The 24,087-nt window shown below is 31.3% G+C and overlaps 3 protein-coding genes across 5 annotated transcripts; 1 reads left to right on the top strand and 2 right to left on the bottom strand.

Annotated features, from left to right (window-relative positions):
- The first annotated feature begins 1,237 nt into the window (after positions 1-1,237).
- On the top strand, positions 1,238-9,653 carry LOC107491990 (probable UDP-N-acetylglucosamine--peptide N-acetylglucosaminyltransferase SEC). 3 transcript variants are annotated; one of them, XM_016112937.3, is made up of 28 exons: positions 1,248-1,544; positions 1,706-1,851; positions 1,981-2,079; positions 2,210-2,260; positions 2,702-2,818; positions 2,949-3,005; positions 3,650-3,769; positions 3,845-3,907; positions 4,007-4,085; positions 4,639-4,748; positions 4,841-4,894; positions 4,990-5,057; positions 5,151-5,253; positions 5,471-5,673; positions 5,895-5,991; positions 6,379-6,450; positions 6,544-6,620; positions 6,763-6,927; positions 7,033-7,117; positions 7,315-7,482; positions 7,662-7,772; positions 7,889-7,975; positions 8,085-8,212; positions 8,464-8,546; positions 8,660-8,765; positions 8,870-9,016; positions 9,113-9,233; positions 9,351-9,653. In XM_016112937.3, the coding sequence occupies exons 1-28, from the start codon at positions 1,379-1,381 to the stop codon at positions 9,462-9,464; spliced, it is 2,997 nt and encodes a 998-aa protein (XP_015968423.1). In that variant the 5' UTR covers positions 1,248-1,378; the 3' UTR covers positions 9,465-9,653. The 3 variants fall into 3 exon arrangements, 2 of the variants coding, with proteins under 2 accessions (XP_015968423.1, XP_015968424.1); XM_016112938.3 differs by having other exon boundaries at positions 1,249-1,544; positions 6,763-6,879; XR_008000473.1 differs by lacking the exons at positions 8,870-9,016; positions 9,113-9,233; positions 9,351-9,653 and having other exon boundaries at positions 1,238-1,544; positions 8,470-8,546; positions 8,660-8,690.
- Positions 9,654-9,851: 198 nt separating this feature from the next.
- Positions 9,852-10,863, bottom strand: LOC107491844 (germin-like protein subfamily 1 member 7). Its single transcript, XM_016112759.3, has 2 exons — positions 10,541-10,863; positions 9,852-10,440 (listed from the first exon to the last, which is right to left on the bottom strand). The coding sequence occupies exons 1-2, from the start codon at positions 10,656-10,658 to the stop codon at positions 9,905-9,907; spliced, it is 654 nt and encodes a 217-aa protein (XP_015968245.1). The 5' UTR covers positions 10,659-10,863; the 3' UTR covers positions 9,852-9,904.
- A 12,164-nt stretch (positions 10,864-23,027) lies between these two features.
- LOC107491987 (germin-like protein subfamily 1 member 15) lies at positions 23,028-23,964 on the bottom strand. Its single transcript, XM_016112935.3, has 2 exons — positions 23,771-23,964; positions 23,028-23,634 (listed from the first exon to the last, which is right to left on the bottom strand). The coding sequence occupies exons 1-2, from the start codon at positions 23,958-23,960 to the stop codon at positions 23,084-23,086; spliced, it is 741 nt and encodes a 246-aa protein (XP_015968421.1). The 5' UTR covers positions 23,961-23,964; the 3' UTR covers positions 23,028-23,083.
- Between the last annotated feature and the right edge of the window lie 123 nt (positions 23,965-24,087).

Here is a 24,087-nt window from a genome sequence, read left to right as displayed (position 1 = left end):
TAAATAGGTGCAATCGTACCAAAGAGTATTGAGAGTGTCAAAATTCACAAAATTAAATCCATATCGTGGGATATTTGACGATTCTAAAAATCTATACACATCGTTACGTTGGTTTAAATTAACCACATGCTCATGATGCAGTCTTGAAATTACACTCATTGAGTCCAATAAAGAAATATCTTATTTGGTAAGAAGGAAATATCTTATTTGGTAAGATATTCCTACTTTTAACAAATTCTTAAATGATGCAAAGAAAAGGATTGATGTACTTTGGATTGTAGTGCTATACATATATCATAACTTATACTTTTATAGTTGACTCATAGCTAAAATTTTTAAATTTAAATTTGAATTAAATTTGCAGATAAAATAAATAAATATATTAACAATTTTTAAAATTCTAAATCAACGTAAGTATATATAACAGAACGTATGTAGCTGCAATTTTTAAAAAGAATCAACAAAAGTTTAAAAAATAATGCTAAAAAGAATCAATAAAATTTTAAAAATAATGTTAAAATTTTAAAAATAACAACTTAAATAAAATAATTTAAAATTTAAAAAATAACAACTCAACTACAACAATTTAAAATAAAAAAACAAACTAAATAAAATAATTTAAAATTTAAAAAATAAGTAAAATAACCCAAATAAATAATTTATTTAAAAATAACAAACTAAGTAAATAATAATTTATAATTTATAAATATAAATATAAAAAATTTTAGTGATGATACATAAGCAAATAAATTTTTAAACTTAATAGTCACAAAAAAAATTCTCAAACTTAACGTATGAATGCCATGTCAGCATATAAACTCCCTATTTATATTATTATAAAGATAAAGATAAAAATAAAAATAAAGATTAAAGGTTTGAATTCTATTTTATATATTGTAAAAAATTTTATTAGTATTTTTTTTTAAAAATTAATCAATCCAAAATATAAATTTACAGAAATTTATTTATCACTTTACTAAAAAAATAGAAATAGAACTAACATGATCCATTATTTAGAAAAATGTTAAGATTGAGTCATAGACTCATAGTCTATAGTGGGATGTAGCATAATAATAGCGCCGGTTGGTAAGAAAAGCAAAACAAATCAGATAACGCGGCAAAAGAGATATGGCGGAGTATCATTAAAAAAGGAAAGAAGCATTTAAAAAAGCTTACGTGTCAGTACCAAAACGAATCCTGTCACCTAAATAGCTGAAGAATCTTTTCATCGCCAAAATTAACGGCTATGATCTCACCCAACCTAAGATTGTAAAATAGAAACCCCTTCCATATTTATCGAAATCCCGAGATTTCTCACAGAATCTGCAGAAAACGAAGAACGAAGTGAAACGAGTAGAAGAAACACTTGTGCTTAACCATGGCCGTGATCTCCGTCCACGGCGATGGCCGCCATCACAACCACCTCCATCCGCCGCAGCTCACTGGTTCCGCCGGCTCCTCTCGACCGTTTTTCTCCAGTGATTGCATCGAGCCTTCCTCGCTAAGCCTTCTACCCTTACACGGCCATGCTTCTTCTACCGAAGGTTCGTCTTCTTAGGAAATCAAGCTGATATTAATCAGGAAAAAAAAGAAAGCTTAGTTTGATGTTATAGATTACTAGTTTCGATTTTGGATTATATTACTGCTGTTAGAAACTGCAGTTGTTACTTTTATTTTTAGCTCAGTGGTTTTTAACTTTATGTAGCTGATGAAGAACTCTATTTGTCACTTGCACACCAAATGTATAAATCTGGGAACCATAAGCAAGCGCTAGAACATAGTAAAGCTGTTTATGAGAGAAATCCGCTTCATGTTGACAATTTACTTCTTATGGGTGCAATTTATTACCAGGTTTGTTTTCTGTCTCTGTTTCTGTTTCTGGGAGGATTGATGATTTTTTGTAGACCTTAGGCACCGAATTCTTGGTCCTTCACTCCTTCTGTATTAAATTCTGAGTTTGTGATACCGTCTTTCCTGCAGTTGCGTGATTTTGATATGTGTATTGCAAAAAATGAGGAGGCGCTTGGGATTGATTCCCGTTTTGCTGAGTGTTATGGGAACATGGCAAATGCGTGGAAGGTAAGTTATCGCTGCTCTCCTTTGCTGACTTTAAAAGAATAAAAAAACTTGTGGTGTATTTGTTTTTTATAGTAGGTGAATTACATATGATGGTTTTCTAGAGTTAATGGTTTTTCCTTTTTATGTGCAGGAAAAAGGAAACGTTGACATTGCCATTCAATACTACCTGATTGCCATTGATGTCAGCGGCAATTCTGGACCTATATTATTGTTCCTTTATAGCAATTCTTTTTGTGTGAATCATGTTGTGAACTTATTATACATTCCAGTGATTTGTTGGTTCGTTTGTTATTTCCTTTATAGTACTTTATTTTGGATGTTTCAGCAAGAAATTTCACATAAAGCCATGGACACATATTTTGCCTTATTTGGGCTGATAAAGTCACTTAACTTGTTTGCTGTTCTTATTTACAGAGTTTCAGGTGTATCTTTGATATAATATATGTTGCATGAAACTTATCTGCTGTGGTGCTTAATCTCTTTGTTTCTTTATTTAATTATTTATTTATTTTTTTGGCTGGAATCTTGTTATGTTATTTATTCTTTATTATGTCCTTTATTGTATGTTGTTATATAATCTTGGGTGAGATAATTTACCTTTGTTTTGGTTTTGTTGTTCTAGATAAATCCAAATTTTGCTGATGCGTGGTCAAACCTAGCTAGTGCATACATGCATAAAGGGAGAGTCGCTGAAGCAGTACGGTGCTGTCGACAAGCACTAGCTATAAATCCTCTGATGGTATTCTTCAGCATATAGTGATTACTGTTTCTTGTTAATCTTTATTGAACAATTGGGCACACATTATAATATTTTATTTGCCATTATGTTCCTTTTCATGGGGGATTCATTTGTTTTGGTGGTGATACAGGTAGATGCTCATAGCAACCTGGGAAACCTAATGAAAGCTCGAGGGTTGGTGCAAGAAGTAAGTCCTAAATGTTTGATACACCATTGTGCTTTGACATTTCTATCCACCAAATAATTCAGATCCTTGAACTCTATAAAAATGTTGCAACATTTCTAGACTTCAATTTTGCTGTGCCGTATCCTTCTGTTCTAATCAATATAGTTTTTCTTGAGCAATCAGCTTTCTCCATTTGAGATTATGCTCTATTATATTCCCCAGTGTGAGCAGTACTACATCCTATTGGATTAGTTTTTCTGCTTATAAAATCAGTTGTTCTTAGAAAACATTTCTTCCATGATATTACTTAACTAGGCTTTGGTGTACAACATCTTGCTGCTAGAACAAATACCTTTCCATTGTTTTCTTTCAATAGTAATTTGTGTTTCCAGCTTGAGCTAAATGAGTGTGGCATCCTTATGTATCTTTCTGACCATCCTCAAGTCGCATTTTATATAGCCATTAAAAGAATGGCTGTATGCTGCCCTGGCGTAGTTTCTTCACCACTTAGTATTTTGTACCCTAAGTGTCTTGTTAATTATTGGTTTTACTGATTTAAATAATTCATCCATGGAACTGTGATCAAATTCACAGTTTGAAACAGATGTCAAGTTGTTGTCTTCAAGCCAGGTCTCAGATGATGGTTGTTGTAACATTTTGTGCAGGCATACAGTTGTTACTTTGAGGCATTGCGCATTCAACCTACTTTTGCTATTGCGTGGTCAAATCTTGCTGGTCTTTTCATGGAGTCTGGTGATTTCAACAGAGCCCTTCAGTATTACAAAGTAAAGTCTTACATTGCATACCTTAGTGATCTGATATTTCATGCTTTTGTTTATTTACATTCTTAATTATTTCAGGAAGCAGTGAAACTCAAACCTTCCTTTCCTGATGCATACCTGAACATGGGACATGTGTACAAAGTAAGCCATTAAACAAGTTTAGCTTGGTTAGTTAGATGAACTAGTACCTTGATTAATGATTATTATATTTGGGGTAGCATGACATTTTTTCTTTATCAGGCTTTAGGAATGGCTCAACAAGCTACTGCATGTTACCAAAATACTCTTCAGACACGGCCTAACTGTGCCATAGCTTATGGTGAGTTCTGTTGTTTCATATCTGTTTCAGGCTAATTTTATTTATTTATAAGACATTAATTCATAACCTATTTTGTTTTCCCTCTTCAAAATATCTCATTATGGTGTCCCCAGTATTGAAAGCTATGATCTATATATCATGAAGTTAATAATAAAAAAACAAGTTAGGACTTTGTTGTATAACCACTAAATTTAAATCATTGATTATTTTCTACTGTTAAAGACGCGAGAGTTATGCTTCAGCTAATTACACTAAACAGTGCATAAATTACACATTACACAATGCCACAAGATTGTGGAGTTGGTTCTGAACCTTTACAACACAAAATGACATAACACATATTAGGGGAGATAGCCTTGGCATTACTTCTGTTAAGAACACTGTCCATATAAAGGATTTAACCTTTTAGGGTGCTTTGGATTTCCAAATGGGTTTATCGAGGCAAATGAAGAATTTTTCAAAGAATATGATGCTTGTTTACATTTCACAATGTGGTAAATCTCAACTTGTGCTGTACTGCTAATCATTACCCTGTATCACATGCGGGAAATAGGTAACTTGGCAAGTATATACTATGAGCAAGGACAACTGGAAAATACAATTTTACATTATAAGCAAGCTATCGCATGTGACCCCAGATTTTCAGAGGCTTACAATAATTTGGTAGGTTTCTTGTTTTGTTATCATCTTGCTTGAAAATAGCCTATGAAATGTTTACATATTTCGTTGGTTTTTTTCTCTTATCCAACATGTAGGGCAATGCACTAAAAGATGTTGGCAGAGTGGAAGAAGCAATCCATTGCTACAATGTATTCTCCTTCCTTCATCCATTGCATTTAGCTTTTATTCATTTTTCCACTATTATATTTGCATGTCACTGAATCTACTTTATTGTGTCTTGAAGCAATGCCTTGCCTTGCAAGATAACCACCCCCAAGCACTGACCAATCTTGGAAATGTATACATGGAATTGTATGTGGTCCTTGTATTTTTGGATAATGGTATTAACTGATGATGGTACGTAGTCGAATGATTTTTTTTCTGGTCAAAATTGCTCTTGTTTAGGAATATGGTGTCTGCTGCTGCTTCATATTACAAGGCTGCACTATGTGTGACTACTGGATTGTCTGCTCCTTACAACAACCTTGCTATAATCTATAAGCAGCAGGTACTAAAAGCTGGAATGAAATTCCACCTCAGTTGATCCAGATGCCCTCATAGATGTTGTATATGTTTCATTAACTAGTTCACAGTTGGTCTATGTTCGTGGGTGACAAACCGGGGGCACTGTTAGAATGAGATGCTAATGCTAAATTTGTATATATTCTTTATAAAGGTGTACCTCTACTGATCTATTTTATACTTGTTTGGACAAATTATTTCAGGGGAATTATGCAGATGCCATATCATGCTATAATAAGGTTCTCTGCAATGACCCCCTGGCAGCTGATGCCTTTGTAAATAGAGGCAATACATTTAAGGAGGTTGGTAGAGTAAGTGACGCTATCCAAGATTATATACGGGCAATTGCTGTCAAACCCTCTATGGCTGAAGCCCATGCTAATTTGGCTTCAGCTTATAAGGACAGGTATGCTAACTTCAAGTTTCGCTTCATGTTGTTGAGGCCCATATTATAACAACTCTTTTGCATATCAGCAATGTCTTAAATTTTTAAAGTTTCATTGTCTTGAAACCTTTCATTTTCCTCACAGGACCTGTCAGAGGTCCAATGAGGAATTGATTTTCTGAAAATAATTTGAGCTTGGGAGTGGTCATAGCTCGAAATCAATCTTTTTACAATTGTTGCAGTGGGCATGTAGAGGCTGCCGTAAAGAGCTACGAACAAGCATTAATTCTTCGTCCAGACTTTCCAGAAGCAACCTGTAATCTCTTGCATACACTTCAGGTATATTTCAGTTGTAATACTTTTCACTCTTTTCCAGTAAGCCCTTAGTGGAGCATCTTGCGATAGAGACGATAATATTTTCTTTAACATGAGTTGATTGTTAGTGCTTTTATGTGTGAATGCACAATGCTTACTTCCATTGAACTGGTAGCTTTCAGATAGATGGGTTTGATCAAATCATGCTTGTTATGTTTGCTTTTAGCATACTTCCATGAGTGATTGAATTCACAAATTAGATGATGTGCTACAAAAGCTTACCTGTGGCCCTATCTTAATTTTCAACATGACTAATTTGATGAACCAAGTGTGATTAGTATCACATTTTGGAGAGTTGTGATTCATCATTTCATTTGTCATAAATTGGTGCAATCTTTTGTCATGTTGCAGTGTGTCTGCAGTTGGGAGGATCGTGATAAAATGTTCAGTGAAGTTGAAGGGATCCTCATGAAGCAAATTAATGTCAGGACCTATCCATTCACATTAACATATCATATGGTGCACCATGTTTTGTTGGCTTGAGCATGCTTTATTGTTATTATTTTTGCTTTTCAGATATCAGTTCTTCCTAGTGTTCAGCCCTTCCATGCAATAGCATATCCACTTGACCCAATGCTAGCTCTGGAAATCAGGTATGATTTTTATGCAAATCACATCCAAAATAGAAAGGGAACTGTTCTATTGTGCATCCCCCCTCCCTTCTCTCTCTCTCTCTCTCTCTCTCTCTCTCTTTCTGTTTCAGTTTATAATGTACTTCACTGTCCATGTTTGCAGTCGTAAATATGCTTCCCATTGCTCCTTAATTGCATCTCGATTTGCTCTGCCTCCATTTAGCCATCCTGCCCCTGTCCCAATCAAATGTGAGGGGGGGTATGAGAGATTACGGGTTGGGTATGTCCCAATCAAATGTGAGGGGGGGTATGAGAGATTACGGGTTGGGTATGTCCCAATCTCTTGACTAATGTTCATATATTTCTCTCCCAAACAGTTTTGATGAATATTTGTTTTGTTATATTTTAACTGTGAGCAACTTGATGGATGCAGGTATGTGAGTAGTGACTTTGGTAATCACCCCTTGTCACATCTAATGGGATCTATTTTTGGTATGCACAACAGGAAGAATGTTGAGGTATGTAAGATGGCTCATTCCAACTTATCCCTAATTTCCAAAAGCACTTATTTTTTGTTTACGATTGACAATCTATGTGCAGTTTGGCTAAAGTGATAAAATTACTCTTTTTGCGAAAAAAAGAAGCATTTGAGCAAGTGCTAGTTGGCAGTGTTCTGATGGGAAAATGTTAAAAATACCATTCTTTATATATGCAGGTGTTCTGTTATGCCCTGAGTCCAAGTGACGGTAGTGAATGGAGGCAACGCATTCAGTTTGAAGCTGAGCACTTTGTGGATGTTTCTGCCATGTCATCTGATCATATAGCAAAAATGATTAACCAGGATAATATACATATCCTTGTCAACCTTAATGGATATACAAAGGTTCTTTTCTGGAAATAATTTTTCTCTCATCTATTTTGCAAATGAAAATTCATGATCAACTGTAATAAATCACATTTGTGGTCTGTATTTATTTTATGCAGTAATTTTATGTATTTGATGCTTGGTTTTTCTGAGGGCTTCCATTTTATGTATCAGTACTTTATTCTTTTTATCTGCAGGGTGCCAGAAATGAGATTTTTGCTATGCAACCTGCACCGATTCAAGTTTCATATATGGGATTCCCTGGAACAACAGGAGCAACATATATAGACTATTTGGTGACAGATGAGGTGAGATTCTTAATTTGGTCTACCTAAAAGAGAGAGCTGTTTTTTTCTTCTTTTTCTTTATTTTATTTTATTGAGGGGCTAATCAGTCATCTAACTCTTTCTAATTTTTCTTGTAGTTTGTCTCACCACTTGGGTCTGCTCATATATATTCTGAAAAACTTGTTCATCTTCCCCATTGCTACTTTGTAAATGATTATAAACAGGTTGCTTTTTATGAACTTAATTGGAAAAGCCTTGATTCAACTTTATTGCTGGTTTATATTAGATGCATGGTGTTGACTTTTCTTTGTGCTGCAAAATTTGTTTGTTAAGAAAAATCAGGATGTATTGAATCCAAAATGTCAGCACAAACGATCAGACTATGGGCTGCCTGAAGATAAATTTGTATTTGCATGCTTCAATCAACTATACAAGATGGATCCTGAGATATTTAGTACATGGTAATAGCAGGATGCTGCTTATTGGCTGGTTTAGATTATATTTTTTTTCTAATAAAAAAAAGTATTCTCACATATTTAGTTATATAGTTATTTTCTTTTCATACCTTGTCAACAACTAAGCCTTATCCCACTTGACTTTTCTGGGTGCATTGTTCAAGAAACACCATTGTGTTTTATGAGAAACCATACTTCCATTCCTTCTATTTCTGCAAAATGCATATTTGCATGCTATTAACTCTTGTCTCTTGTAGGTGCAGAATTCTTAAACGTGTACCCAATAGTGCACTTTGGCTACTAAGATTTCCAGCAGCTGGCGAAAGGAGACTGAGGGCATGTATGTGGATTTCTGTAGTGATATTACTCTTGATGATATATTGTGATTAGTGGTGTCTGTTATGTTTTTTATTATCGCTCCAAAATGAGCGCTGGGCATTGGCCTTCTTTCAGATGCTGCTGCACAAGGGTTACAACCAGACCAAATTATTTTCACAGATGTTGCAATGAAGAATGAACATATCAGGCGAAGTGCTTTAGCAGACTTATTTCTTGACACGTAATTTCATGTCTACTTCTTGTCCTCTCTTTGATGTACTAGATTGTTTTCTGTTATTTGCTTACGGATTCCTTTGTTTTAATACTCTTATTGCATTGTTTTAGGCCTTTATGCAATGCGCACACAACAGGAACAGATATATTATGGGCGGGTTTGCCTATGATCACTCTACCTCTGGAGAAAATGGCTACTCGAGTTGCCGGATCACTCTGTCTTGCTACTGGACTTGGGGAGGAGATGATCGTTCCCAGGTGAGAGATATTTTCTTGATTACTGATATGGACAGTTATTGTTACCTTTCTGTTTATATAACTAACTAACTGTTGTGTGTGAAACCAACCATGTAGCATGAAAGAGTATGAAGAGAGGGCAGTATCACTGGCCTTGAGTCGCCCAAAGCTTCAAGCTCTCACTAATAAGCTTAAGTCTGTTCGCATGACTTGCCCTCTATTTGACACAGCTCGCTGGGTGAGTTTAATACTCCCTCTCCTTTGCCTCAAATTATAAATGTATCAAATTCTTTTTTGTGACAGATAGTTTTAGATAGTATATAGTTTATAAGATGCATTGTTCTGAATTTTGTAGGTGAGGAATCTTGAAAGAGGATATTTTAAAATGTGGAATCTACATTGCTCTGGTCAACGTCCCCAACATTTCAAGGTCACTGAAAATGATCTTGAATATCCTTATGATAGATAGATAGATAGATAGATAGATAGATAGATAGATATAGGTGTTAGACGAGACTGTATATAAGAAAATCAAGAAAAAGTAGACCAATCTTGTGCTTGCTATGTTGATGAATCTGGGTGTAATTCTGTCGTAGCAATCACGAATATATCTATTTTGCTAGCAATCATGGATGAGTAATTTATTGTGTTTTGGCTTCGCAATGCTCTTGATTAATTAACTAGAACATTAACAAGATATACAAAAAAAGAGAGAAAGGGGGGGACTAATAACTTTTCACTAAAACTCAAATGAACCAAAAGTTGAATCAAATACAACAAATTTGTTATTTATTATCATATATGAATTGCCTGAGCCAAAGATATATGAATTGCTAGAGCCAAAGTAATATATCATACAAATAGAATGAAATGATGGTGCTTCACTTTATCAAATTAGTTATTATCGTATCAGAACTGTTTTTCAAGGTAGTTAATTACTTTTTTATCCACTTGAAAAGCTTTAGTCAAAACTTCAGGAGAAATAGGTGGAGTGGATCCAAAAACAGCATTTGCAATTGTAATAACACCTGGATTCTGACTGCTAAGACCAGAAATAGCAACAGCGTTGCCATAACCGACGTTGAATTGGAAATGAATGAGACCAATTGGGAACACAAACACGTCACCCTTGTTGAGCACTTTAGTAAAAAGACGGTTGGTGTTGTTTTGATTGGAAGTGACAAATCCAACAAAGAGAGTGCCTTCAAGAACTGTCAAAATCTCTGTGGCTCGAGGGGGAGTGTGAGGAGGGATTAAACCCTTAGGTGCAAAATCTAGGCGAGCAAGTGATATGCCGAGTGTGTTAAGTCCGGGTAGTTCGTTAACACTGACAGGAGTTACGTTTGAGCCAAGTTTGTTGTCAACATTCCCAGGATCTACATGCTTGAAGAAATCTTCAGCTACTACAACTCTAGGGTCTTTGCAAATGTTTCCATTCACAAATACTGCAAAATAAGAAATTAAGAAGAATTAATTATAACGATGCTTAAGCTTAACCATATATATTGAAAGGAGCTTGATACTTGAGTATGTAATGATATATACCAGCATTGTGGGTGTCATTGAGAGCCACACAGAAATCTTGCAGTGGACTGGGATCATAGGCAGATGCAAAAGAGGATGCCAAAGCCAACAAACCAACAAGGAAGTAGATTGCTTTCATTTTGTGCCTCGTAGTATACGTTACTATTGATGCCCTTTTCTTTCTTCTTCTTTTGTCTCTGTGTTTGTGAGCGCTAATCTCTTATAAATGATACTACGTATTTAATTGCTTAGTTGTGATGAGACTTGATGAATTTGTTGAATGGGAAGCTTGCTATTTAAAGGGAGGAGTCATTGAGTTGGCCTGCAAATTAACGTTGTTGCATCTAATAATTGCTGAACCATTCTATACCAACTATGTGTGTGCTTGTTCAAAGAATATATTAAACTTACCGCGTTAGCTCCAAAAAGAAATGAACAAGTGATCAATTAGTTTTCTAGTTGTTTGTCTTAGGACTTGGTCTCAGTTATTGAAACTTGTTAGCTGAAATTTAATTTACTATGCTTTTAGAACTAGAAAGTATATCACATTATATTTCTTGGTTGCCTCTCTTCCAAGTTTATCTACTTGACCAAATATGTTGTAGTTTATACTATTTATATATTATAATAATATGAAAATTTCCTGGAGCCGCAGTTGGGGGAAAAGGATATAGTCATAAGGAAAAGAAAGAGACCACTTCAGATTCATACATGTATATCCCCAAATTGAACAAATGGCGATCCAATGATATTGTGAGCTGATTGCTTGCTTCTTCTACTAATATCACAGTAAAATATTATCCTCATTTATGTGACCTCGCTAGGTTTAATTCCTTCTTGAAAAAGTTATCTATTATAATAGAGAGTTTATTTTTGATACATTTTAGATTATTATTCTGGTTAATATAAAAAAATAATTATTTTTATTGATGTGACGTTATTTTACACTGATAATATGTTAAATTAAATTTATTCTATCTATCTGTCTATTTATGAGTAAATAGTCATTTCTGATCATAAAATATTTGAACGCTGACAAAATTGACCATAAAAAATTAAAACTAAAGTTATACCAATTTAAGATAAATTTCGTTAGACAAAAATAATCAATTATTAATTTTTTCTTAAATTTCGTAAATACTTTTCTCCTTTTTTTCTTCATTCCCTAATCATTTAACTGCCCTTCCCTCCTCCTTTGTCTCCTACCCTTCACCCTTTGACCCCATCCACCGCCATTTCCTTCACCCCTTTCTTTTGACCATCACTAACTCCAACACCACCACCGTTAATTTTATCAGCATTCAAATTTTTTATAATTAAAAAATTAACTATTTACTCATCTATTTATATTACATAAAAGTTAATACCAACATTGTCACATAATGAGAAGTTGATAACCTACATTTTACCATTTTATAGTTTTGCCACATAAATATTATTGTATAAGTGTCTATATTTTCTTTATATTACCATCCAAATTTATTTTTCATCTATAATGTTTCTATAAACGGTTACAATTGTATTTATTTTTTTCACTAATTATAATCACTAATCTCACTAATTATCATCATTAACTACATCCAACATATTCTCTCTCATTCTCTGGTTCTCAAATCATGATTACCAAATTCATTCTCTCATTTTTATACTCACTTCTATTCATATTTATTCTTAATATATAAAAATAGATGGATAAATTTATCCACATTATTTTTAAAACATCTTTCTTCTTCTATTAATACCATATCAGCAACATTATTTATTTGACAAAATTTTATAATCAACTACGTAATTTTTGCCAAATCAACTATTATTTTAAAATTAGCAAAATAATAAAATATATAAAAAATATACAAATAATAGAAATATATACAAATTAGGCTGCAAAATAACCAATGACAATAATTAGAAATTAATAGTATCTAACCAAATTTGTAACCTACAAAAATCCATATCTCTATATTTATTATATTTTACCGTTATAAACAACACAATAAATTTATAACCCCAATAATTAATTTATTAATTTCTATAAATAACTCATTAAATATAATAAACATCCATATTACAAATGTCATAATAGTCTATTAATCATAATAAATTTTACGTTACAAATATTCAAATTCCATACTATTTGAACTACTTATATAAGTCTATTATCATTATTTCTTCGAATAACATCAAATTTAGTATAAGAAATTTATTTTTGCACTACACAACATCTCAAACTTACTCAATGGAGCATCATTCTTTGAACAATATCACCAAACAAACAGACAATTGGTTTATCAAAGTTCGCATGGTCTGTCTATGAAAAACATTAACACCCACAAATGAAGAAGGGTTTCTTTGCTTAAAAATGATTATATTAGATGAAAAGGTACAAAACAAACATATTTATTGTATTTTTAAATTGAATATTTTTCAATACTATTTTGAATTTGCAACACTTGAGTCATTATCTGACAGAGTGGGTCAAAGAAAAATATTAACAGCTAATTTCACTTTATACTATTTCAATTATTTTTATTAAAAATAACTTATTCAAAAAAAAATCTACACATTTTTATTCTCTTTATTATAGATGTCATTGGAAAACTGCATGCACATCAAGAGATTAAAGAGAAAGAAAACTATACAAATTCAAGACACAACTTCGGAAGAAGAACATACATGCAAAGATGGAACAAACAACATAATAGAAAATGCATATAACTCAACAATTCATAAAAAACATGCCTTCACAAAAATCTACGATAAAAAGAAGAAAGCAACAATTCTAACAATAACTAATAAAGAAAAAGGAGGACAAACGCCACATAAGAAGACTAAGTCTATCAATCAAAACAAATGCAAAAACCAAACTACCAAATAAAAATGTCACTTTGTACAACTCCAACATTCAAATCTTTTGTACTACAAATTATTTTAAACAAAACACCTTTTAAATTTAACTTTAGTTTACACATATTTAATTTAATTCTACAAAACATAACCATTTTTAATATTTATTATATACTATCATTAATTTACCACTCGCGATGCACAAATCTCATTCTAATTACTATATAAATTAATATCCACTTCACACCCATTTTTTTTTTATCTTTTCCTATATAATCCCACGCCTCTTGCTTTTTTTTTCCTTCCATTCTTGCTATTTTGCAAAATTATTTTTATAATCAAAATTCTTTTTTTTTTATTTTACTAAACAATTGAATCATTATATATTAGAACATAAATTTGTTAGAATGCTAAAATATATGCTTTTACAATTTTTTATCGCTTTTATTTGTCTAATTGTGTTGATTGATAGGGGTGAGTACGAATCATATCAAATCAGATATAACCAAAATTTTGATATGATCTATACTAAAGTCATCAGATCGAATCTAATATTTGCCGTTTTTAAGCTTGAACTGTGGTTTTTAAACTTGGATATATTTTAAAAAATTTATTTTTATTAAAAAATATCACTAAAATCCTTTTTTTTCACTCTTTTAAACATGTTTACTCTTAAAATATTATAACATATTTTTTTAAATAATGAAAATAAAATAATACAACATATATGATAATTATTAGTTGAAATAAAACACAAAAAGAATATTTACTTATTTATTTATTTTTGTTTGGGGATCCACAAATATGCAGATACCTACATGAAATTTACAATCCGACCATATTATAGTGTGTGGATTGGATCCGATCCAATAGCCTTGTGAATCATATCAATATTCGCAATGCAATTTTCAGCTCAGATTCAAATACCGTGATGCATGAAAAATAAAATAAAAAAAATGATTATTTTTAGTTATAAAAATATTGTATATGCATTTGTTTTACACTAAATAGTGTTATTCTTGCTTTAGAATATTTAAAAATAAACTAAAAAATAATAAATAATAAACAAAAGTGACTAATTAAAAAGAATAAAAATAAAAATAATTATATAAAATTATAATTATACTAAATATACACTAAAAATTAATACCAAATTAACAATTACATATAAAATATATGTTCAAATATAAAATATATATTAAAAATGAGTTAAAAATATATGTATTCACATATAATAGATGATGACTGATTTAATGAGTAATTTTTTGTATATATATACATAAAATTTTTAATAAACTTAAATGAATGAATTTCAATTGAGTATTTTCGTAATTTTTCTCATAACTTTATAAATTTTTTTATTACATAATTATTAAATTTTATATTAATTTATATATCCATCTAAATTTTGCGCAATACATCCATCTAAATCTAGTAATATATAAAAAGAGAGTTCAAATTATTATAATGAATACGTGATACGTAAGCTTTTAAGGTTTATATAAAATTACTATATCATTTATTACGTAACCCTGTACCACACCTACAAAATTGGAACTCACATCTTATATCTCGATCACGTCAGGCTGATTGTGGAATCAGATAAGTAATGGCTCATCACGATGATGTTAACCTCCCAAAAATTTTGACTTAAATCGAGATTTACTCCAACAAATTATTAAACGAACTCAATCCAAAAATCTATAAAATGGCAACTGCTGAAATAAGTCACCAAAACAATATCTCGATCATACATATACATAAGTATTTCGTTCTCATATTCAAGCGTTTAAGAAATATTCTTTACTGATTTGAGTGTGGAAGTCCTTTTTATAGGTATCCCGCTCAGTCCGTGTTCAAGTAGGATATTCCCCGTTGCAGACAAGGTCATCTCCCCAGTAACATCCGAAGTTCGACGTATAACACGGAAACGAATATCCTTGGCCGAACATTCAGCGCCCACCGTGGGGCTGGAATTAAATAACCACACGACAACCTTTTGTTATTATTTTTGCAGGTCCATAGTTGATAATGTTGTTTTCCCACCTACTCATGATGACTGGTGGCAATGAACATTATTCTCCAAATGGAGGTAAAGAAAATTGCCGATCTTTTAACTGATAGGACCAACGGGAACAAAAACGAGAGAAACAAAAAAAGAGTCGAATATACTAATTTCTGCTTCACCGAAGTTCATAAAGTTGAAATTATCTTTGAGTTTTTTAACCAAATTTAACAATCTTTTACAATATTAAATTTTTATAAACTTATCATTTATTCTATACTTTTAGCGGTGATAGTGAATCTTTTTCATGTTCATTTTAAATTTACATATTACTCGTGATGAATATTCACTTTATTCCTTATTTTACATTGTTATACTCTATTCACCATATTTATTCTTATGCCGATTCTTCTTTTTTCTTCTTATTTTGCCGGCCATAAAAATTTTAAGCAACTTACCATAGTAATGACACTTTCTTATTAATTTTTAGCAAAACAGCATATTACATAACTACTTATTCCTATTGACACGTTAATAAGCTACATTTTTTCTTTCTCAATTATTTTTATGTATTATTGAAAATTTCTCTATTTGTTGTTTATATTATTATTATTAGCAATTACTACTTGTTCTTCAACTAATTACTCAATGTTCATGTTGTCTTATTCATATTTTTTCAATTATTCTGAATGACGGAGCTTAATTTTAATTTTAGCCAACAAAATTAAGAATATGTATTTAATAAAATTTCTTTTTAATATATTGGTGATTGAAATAGAACATGTTTAATGTGTCTTCAACTTATGACTTATGAGACTGGACCTCAATCATAGCTCGTGAGCAAATTTCAGTTATAACTATTGAACCTTACCTATAAGTTGCGGTTGACAATTTTACTTCGGTAAAATTATGTATATGTATAATCTAATTTGTTTATATAAATCTTTTATGTCAACTTTCAATGTCAACTTTCAATACATCATAGCTTCTTACGAGGTATCTGCTATTCTATATATTTGAATTGCTTCACATGTATGTATCTTATCATTTCATATATCAAAATCAATCAATCCATCCGAAAATAAAATTGGCTATTAATCAATCCGAAAAAATGACTTTTTACTTCTATTTTACAATAATTTATGTATGTTTACTTTCAATCCATTCTATTTATGTTACAAATCTTTATGGTGTTTGCTACGGTACAATGATAAATTTATACGTATCGATATGTTTAAAATATGGACAAATAATAACAAGTCACGTGGAATTTATTTTCCACATCAACATTTAATTTTTATTTTTTTTAAATATATATTATATCACCACTTTTACTAATACACCCATTTAATTAAATAAAAATAAAAAATATTTTTTATTTAATTTTATAAAAAGTCTTAAACATTCTTCTTTTATTTGATTAGACAAAAATATCCTTTTAAATTAACGAAATGTTAGAATTTAATTAATCCTAATTTTATTGTTTCAAATAATTTAAACAACAAAACAAAAACATATTAAAAAACAAAAAATCAATTTTTTTCATCTTCTCCAATTTCTCTAATGATTTGTGCCCCCTCTGAGCAAAACATATAAAAAAAACAAAAAATTGATCGTTCTTCATCTTCTCCCATTATCCTTCTAAAGCAAAGCAGTAAAAGTCCCAAACCAAAATCCTAATTTCTTTGCCGCCGTCCAGTGTCGAAGAACACTTGCCGGGCAAACAACAAGTGTACCAGCAACTGGCCGTTTCCTAGGTTCTGCAATAGGTTTTACATCATCAGACTCTTCTTTATTTTCAAGCTTTTCCACATCAACAGTAACACGATCATCTTCATCATCCAAATTCAAAGCTTCAGATTTATGATTGGATGCATCGTCTGTTTTAGATTTTGAGAGCAGTAACCTCTGCATTAGGATGAGAGCAATCATTGAAACTGTCTTGTCAAGACCCTGTTAGAACAAGGGTTTGGTGTTCAATTAAAAACAATAAGATGTAAAACATCCAGGGCCATTGACTAGATACATAAAAGATGACCTGATCATCAGCCAAAATACCCCCAAGGCAATGCAAACTATTGGCTAGGGTTTTTGTTTGGGATTTTCACTGCTTTACTTTAAAGGGATAATTCGAGAAGATGAAGAACGATTGATTTTTTGTTTCTTTAATATGTTTTGCTTAGAGGGGCCCGAATGATTAGAGAAATTAGAGAAGATGAAGAAATTTTGATTTTTTGTTTTTTTAATATGTTTTTGTTTTGTTATAACTATAAAATTAGGATTAATTTAATTCTAAATTTTCGTTAATTTAAAATGATATTTTTGTCTAATCAAATAAAAGAAGGATGTTTAAGACTTTTTATAAAATTAAATAAAAAATATTTTTTATTTTTATTTAATTAAAGGGGTGTATTACTAAAAGTGGTGATATAATATATATTTAAAAAAACAAAAATTAAATATTGATGTGGAAAATAAATTCCACATGGATTGTTATTATTTGTCTATATTTTAAACGTATCGATACGTATGAATTTATCGTCGTACCGTAGCAAACACCAATCTTTATTATTCAATATTCAATAATTAATTGCTTTGGGCAAGAAATTCGTCAATAAGTTGCTGTGGGTTGAATAAATTCTCAAGACAATTGATCATTAAATCTTCGGATCACATAATCGATTCGGTCAACGAATACATATTTTCGAACTTTTCAGTTCACGTCAATCAAATACTATATGCCATCCATAAAAAATTGTTCTCAAGCATAAAAGTATCCCCCACATAGTTATATTGATCGAACACTCTTACCATTCAATTGTTTTTGAAGAAATATCGACTAACTGATTAAGTTGGGGGCTGTTATAATCACAATTTCTATTTATAGGTCAGAAGCTCAACCTGTATAATTGAAAACTTTCACAGGTCAAGTTTGGGGCTATGATCCGTCCGTTGGCTATAATTCGGCTTAGGTAAAAACTATAAATCGGAATCTGGTTAAAACTAAATACACACGTGCCATATCAGGAGTACTAGAGAGTACGTGTTTTGCTCTCCTAATGGACTTATCCTATAAAATCAAATAACTACGTGCCAACTCAAATGGCCACAGAAATTTTTCCGCAAATCTCTCTAAACAAGTTCACTAAAGAGCAGTTATCACATACAGTTCCACAATATTAGAGTAACAGTATCACAACAATTCTATATATAAAACATGAGGTACACGATTCATTCTGAGTAATTTGATATTTATCTTCTAATCTTATTAACTTGAGTATTGGAATGCTTTTGCAGGTGTCCACCGCCCCGTTGTTGAAAGAGCTGACGTACATCTCACCCAATCCAAGGAGAAACGAAATTGTCCTTTATAATTTTTTAATGAAATTGTCCTTTTATAATTTTTTTTAAATCATCGTATTGTCACTTTATTTTTTTATGCAGTGTTTAGTCATATATTTTAATCTTTTTTTTTGTAAGTTACTCTATGTCTTTAATATTAATGTTATTTATCTTTAATAGATATAAAATAATTAATAAAATATAATTTATTTTTTTATTCTCACTTTTATTTATATTTACTATATAAATTAATATTCACTTCATACATTATCTTTATTTTCTCTCACAAAATATCATGTCTCTCACTTTTTTTTCTCTATTTTTGCTATTATTTTACATAATTATTTATTTAAAAATTTTGGTTGATGACCATAATTTTTTTATTTTAGTTTGATGAGTATTTACCCATTTTGATCTTTAAAGAATTTTGAATTGATCAGACACTTTAGCCTCCAACTAAAATTAATTACTCAATTGGTCCCTAACAATTAACTCTGTCAGTCACTTAGGTCATTTGTTCTGTCAACTCTAACGGAGTATAAAATGATCCATGCCAACTCTAACATGGGACAAAATGATTCCTGTCTCCCTCTGTTCGGAAACGACACCGTTCTTCCCCAATTTTCATCATATCTCGCATAACCCTAACATTTATACTTTCATTCTTTACCTTCACAGTCTTCTTCTCTATCTTTTTCTTCCTCCTCTTCAACTCCAAGATCAAGTCATAGTGTAACTGCCATGCGTGTCTTACCTACCTCACTATGTCATGGCTCACACACTTCCTAAATCTCTGTGACTGGTACACCCACCTCCTCCACACTTCACCCACCAGAAGCATCCACCTCCACGTCCTCGATAACAGCATCACCTCCAACCTCGACAATGTTCACGACATCCTCAAGACCAAGTTACATAACTATCCTAAGGGCACGTCTTTTTCTACTCGCACACAAGCAATATAGATTGTTGAACATTAGAACATCATGAGAAGATTCTTCTTCGATATCATATGCAAATTCTCATTTGGAATGGACCTCGAGTGCTTCATTCCTTTTCTCCCGGAATCCAAACTGGCAGACAACTTCGACATCGCATCCAAGCTATCAGTATAGCAAGCAATGTCGCCGTCGCTGCTTATATGAAAACTGAAGCGATTACTGAACATTGGTTCGGAAAAGAAGCTAAAGAAAGCGATCAGAGTAGTGGACAATGCGGCCATGGAGATGATAGGGTAGAGGAGGAGCGAGATGGCAATGACGATGACGGGTCTCAACAAATCAGACTTGCTGTCTAGATTCATGGGATCCATCGAAGACGACAAGTACTTGAAAGACATAGTCATTAATTTCTTGAGTATGAATTGGTTGAGAACAAATTGAAGATTTTTTTCTTGTGAACATTGAAGTTGCAGATTGTGCATCGTGTAGCTTGAAGTTGCAATGTTAGACTCTTAGGGTTATATGAGATATGATAGAAATTGGGGGAGAACAGTATCATTTCTGAACAAAGGAATCAGGGCCATTTTGTCCCCTGTTAGAGTTGACAGGGACTATTTTATCCTCCGTTAAAGTTGACGGAATAAAGAAACTAAATAATTGATGGAATTAATTGTTAAGGACCAAAATGAGTAAATACTCTAGTTTGATAAATAATTTGTATTGTTCACTATACGTTATTAGGTGATAAACTCTTAAAATATTATAATGTATGATATTCTTATAATATTTTTAAATTTTTTTTATTTTTTTTATTGTGTTTCTCAATTATATATATTGTCTTTTTTAGTTATATATAATATTTTTTAATAAGTTATGTTTTTAATATTATTTAGTTATAATAATAATAATATTATATTAAAAATACATTATGTGATAATTCATAACAAAATAAATGTTATTTTCAATTATTGAAAAATTAGATTCATATTTACATTGCATCTAGTGACTTTATTCTTATACTATAGTATTCAAATTTATTACTAAATATATATATTAGATAATGAACTTCTTCAAACACTTGAAAATATAATGGTAAAAGAAAAAAAAATCCTCACATTAACTCCTCCTTTTATAAGCTGTTATACTAAATTTAATTATATAAATAAATGATAAATAGGTTTTCGATTATTTTTGTGAGTCGATCTTGTTAATAATGATATAATACAAATCAATTAATAATGTTTTTTTTTAAAAGTTGCACATCTAAATATTTAAAGATTAAATATCCAAACTTTTAAATTTAAATGATATTTTTTATATTTATCCTTAATTTTTAATAAGAACTTGTGTTATAAAGTTTTCAAAACCTATCATATGTAGTGTTTGTCGCCTATGTCACTACGTACCGTATTCACATTCATATTCCACCAATAGAAATTGAACATTTGTTAAAAGAAATCAACAAAAGCTCATGTATAATTAATTTTTTAAAAGTTATTAATTAATTTAATATATTTAATTAAATTATTATTTAATAATTTTTAATTATTAAATTTATATTAATATAAATGAATGTAAGTTTTTATCTTCTAAAATATACCAAAATATCAAATTGTTGTTGACTTCTACTGAAATTAGATGTGATTAGGGGTGATAATGGGGCGGTAGAAGCAGGTTTAATTTTTGCCATATTCGACTTCTTCACTCTACAATAACGCGCATTGAATTCGTTTCATTTTTACTCGTAGATAGTAAAAAGTTAAACCCTAATCCGTTCCTGCGGATATCCGTTCCGCTCCTATTTGCTCTTATAATTATTAAAATTTCGAGAACAATCGAAGTGTCACTAGTGAGAGAAGGGTGGTGCGAAGAAAAAATTATGGGTCAGTCTGCAAGGGTGTTGCATCTATGAACAGAGCGGGTTTTAAGGGGGGCAACGGGCAAGTGTACACCATGACCCCAAAAAATTTTAAAACTTTGAAATTATATTATATAATATATATTACTAATCTAGTGGTCAACTAATGTACTTGTAGTTCCAATCATAGTTATCGAAAAAAAAAAATATAGGTATCAATATATTATATGCTAATTTATTATCAATAATAATTAATTATTATATTTTAAATATATGTATAAAGAGATACATCCAGAAAATACATTTATAAAAACACTTCTATTAGACACAACCATAAAAAAGATATTTTTATTAAACATATCTACAAAAACACTTCTATTAAACACAATTATAAACAAGAGTTGGCAGAAATTGACAGAGTAAAAATTTAAATATAATATAATATTATTAATTATTTTATTAATTATTTTATATATATTACATATATTATATATACTGGGACGAGTTTAATCTAAATTCGATCCCGTCCCGTTCTATCTAAAAATCCGTTCCATTAAAAATTCGCTCCGAGCAAATAGGGGCAGAATGAATACTCACGTATTTGAATAATGTTGTTATACTTAAATGTGACAAGAACATTAAAATTTAGAAAAAATTTAGAGATTGTTATTTTCTCTGCAGCCGTGTAATTTTATGTTATTCTTACGGTCCAATTTTTGGAATTAATTTGTATATATATATTTTTTTTAATCAGCTAAAGGATGGACATAGCCTGAAGTTTAAGTCCATCAAAATTTAGAGTGATAAATGCTAATAATTATGCCATGATCTCTTAAGTCTGCCACACTATGGGAGAGGGATTTAGATTCTCTAAGATTTGAATTTTACTTTAGAGAATAAAGGGTGATTTTTTACCATTAATTTTATAAATGGGACCAAGAATAAATATGAAAGAGAAACCATTCAAGAGTAGAAAATTACACTTTATCTTCTAAAGTACAAATTTAAAATTTAGAGGATCCAAATCCATGAGAGAATGGTAACGCTTTGAAAAAATGGACAGATTCAATACGAAGAAACATGATTTATTTTTATTAAAAATCACACACTAAAAATGAAATGAAATCAAAGCAGAACATGAATACAACGTAGTGCATATGAATTATAACCCTCATGCGTTTTATTATTACAGGGAACTACATGAGGCATATGCATAACATACACTAAATCAAAGTACAAGTAGAACGGTTCTGCTACGTTACCAACAACATATCTGCCAACTTCTGCCAACTCTTATTTATAATTGTGTTTTATGGGAGTGTGTTTGTGAATGTGTCTAATAAAAATGTCTTTTTTATAACTGTATTTAATAGAAGTGTCTTTATAGATATATTTTATGGATGTGTCTCTTTATATATATATTTAAAATATATTAATTATTAGACACATCTACGAACACACTTCCATAAAACACAAATATAAATAAGAGTTGGCAGAAGTTGGCAGATAATATGTTGGTACCTATACTTTTTCCAAGTAGAATTATTCAATGATGAGTGCGCTCTGTCGTCAAACTAGTTGTTATCATACCAAAACTGCTTTTGGAGATAGTTGATTACGTTGTTGTCCACTTGGAAAGCTTTAGCCAAAATTTCGGGAGAAATAGGAGGAGTCGATCCAAACACAGCATTTGCAATTGTGATAACACCTGGATTTTGACTGCTAAGACCAGCAATAGCCAAAGCGTTGCCATAACCGATGTTTAATTGGAAGTGAATGAGGCCAATTGGGAACACAAACACATCACCCTTGTTGAGCACTTTGGTAAAAAGACGGTTGGTGTTGTTCTGATTGGAAGTCACAAATCCAACTAACAGAGTTCCTTCAATAACTATCAATATCTCAGTGCCTCGAGGGTGAGTGTGAGGAGGATTTAAACCCTTAGGTCCAAAATCTATGCGAGCAAGTGATATACCCAATGTGTTGAGTCCTGCTAGTTCGTTAACTGTCACTGGAGTTACTTTTGACCCAAGTTTGTTAACAACATTCCCAGGATCTACGTGCTTGAAAAAATCCTCAGCTACCACAATTTTAGGGTCTTTGCAAAATTTTCCGTTCACAAATACTGCAAAGTGAAAAATCTTATAATAAAAACAACTAGTCATAAGATGCTTAAACATAATATTGAAAGGAAACTAATTTGAGTAACAAAAACTATGTGATTATGTGGATATAATATGAATGTATATATGCACAGATACCAGCGTCTTTGATGCTGCCATCGGGGAGAGCAACACAAAAGTCTTGGAGAGGGCTGGGATCATAGGCAGAGGCAAAAGAGGCCAGAGCCAAGAATGCAACCAGCAAGTATGTAGCTTTCATTTTTAGTTTTGTATGATGCTGTCTATATAATTGCTTGTTAATTGTGAGAGACTTGAATATCTTCTGCATGGAACGCTCGCTATTTATAGCATGGAACCATTGAAGTGGCTTTGCAATTTATCCACGCTGCAGTAGGTAATTAATATTATTCTATAGTATTTGCATTGTGGAACCATTCTTCAACAACTACGTGTAT

Source organism: Arachis duranensis, chromosome 6 (assembly GCF_000817695.3).
Source record: "Arachis duranensis cultivar V14167 chromosome 6, aradu.V14167.gnm2.J7QH, whole genome shotgun sequence".
NCBI lineage: Eukaryota > Viridiplantae > Streptophyta > Magnoliopsida > Fabales > Fabaceae > Arachis > Arachis duranensis.
This window is presented reverse-complemented; position numbering and strand designations above follow the sequence as displayed.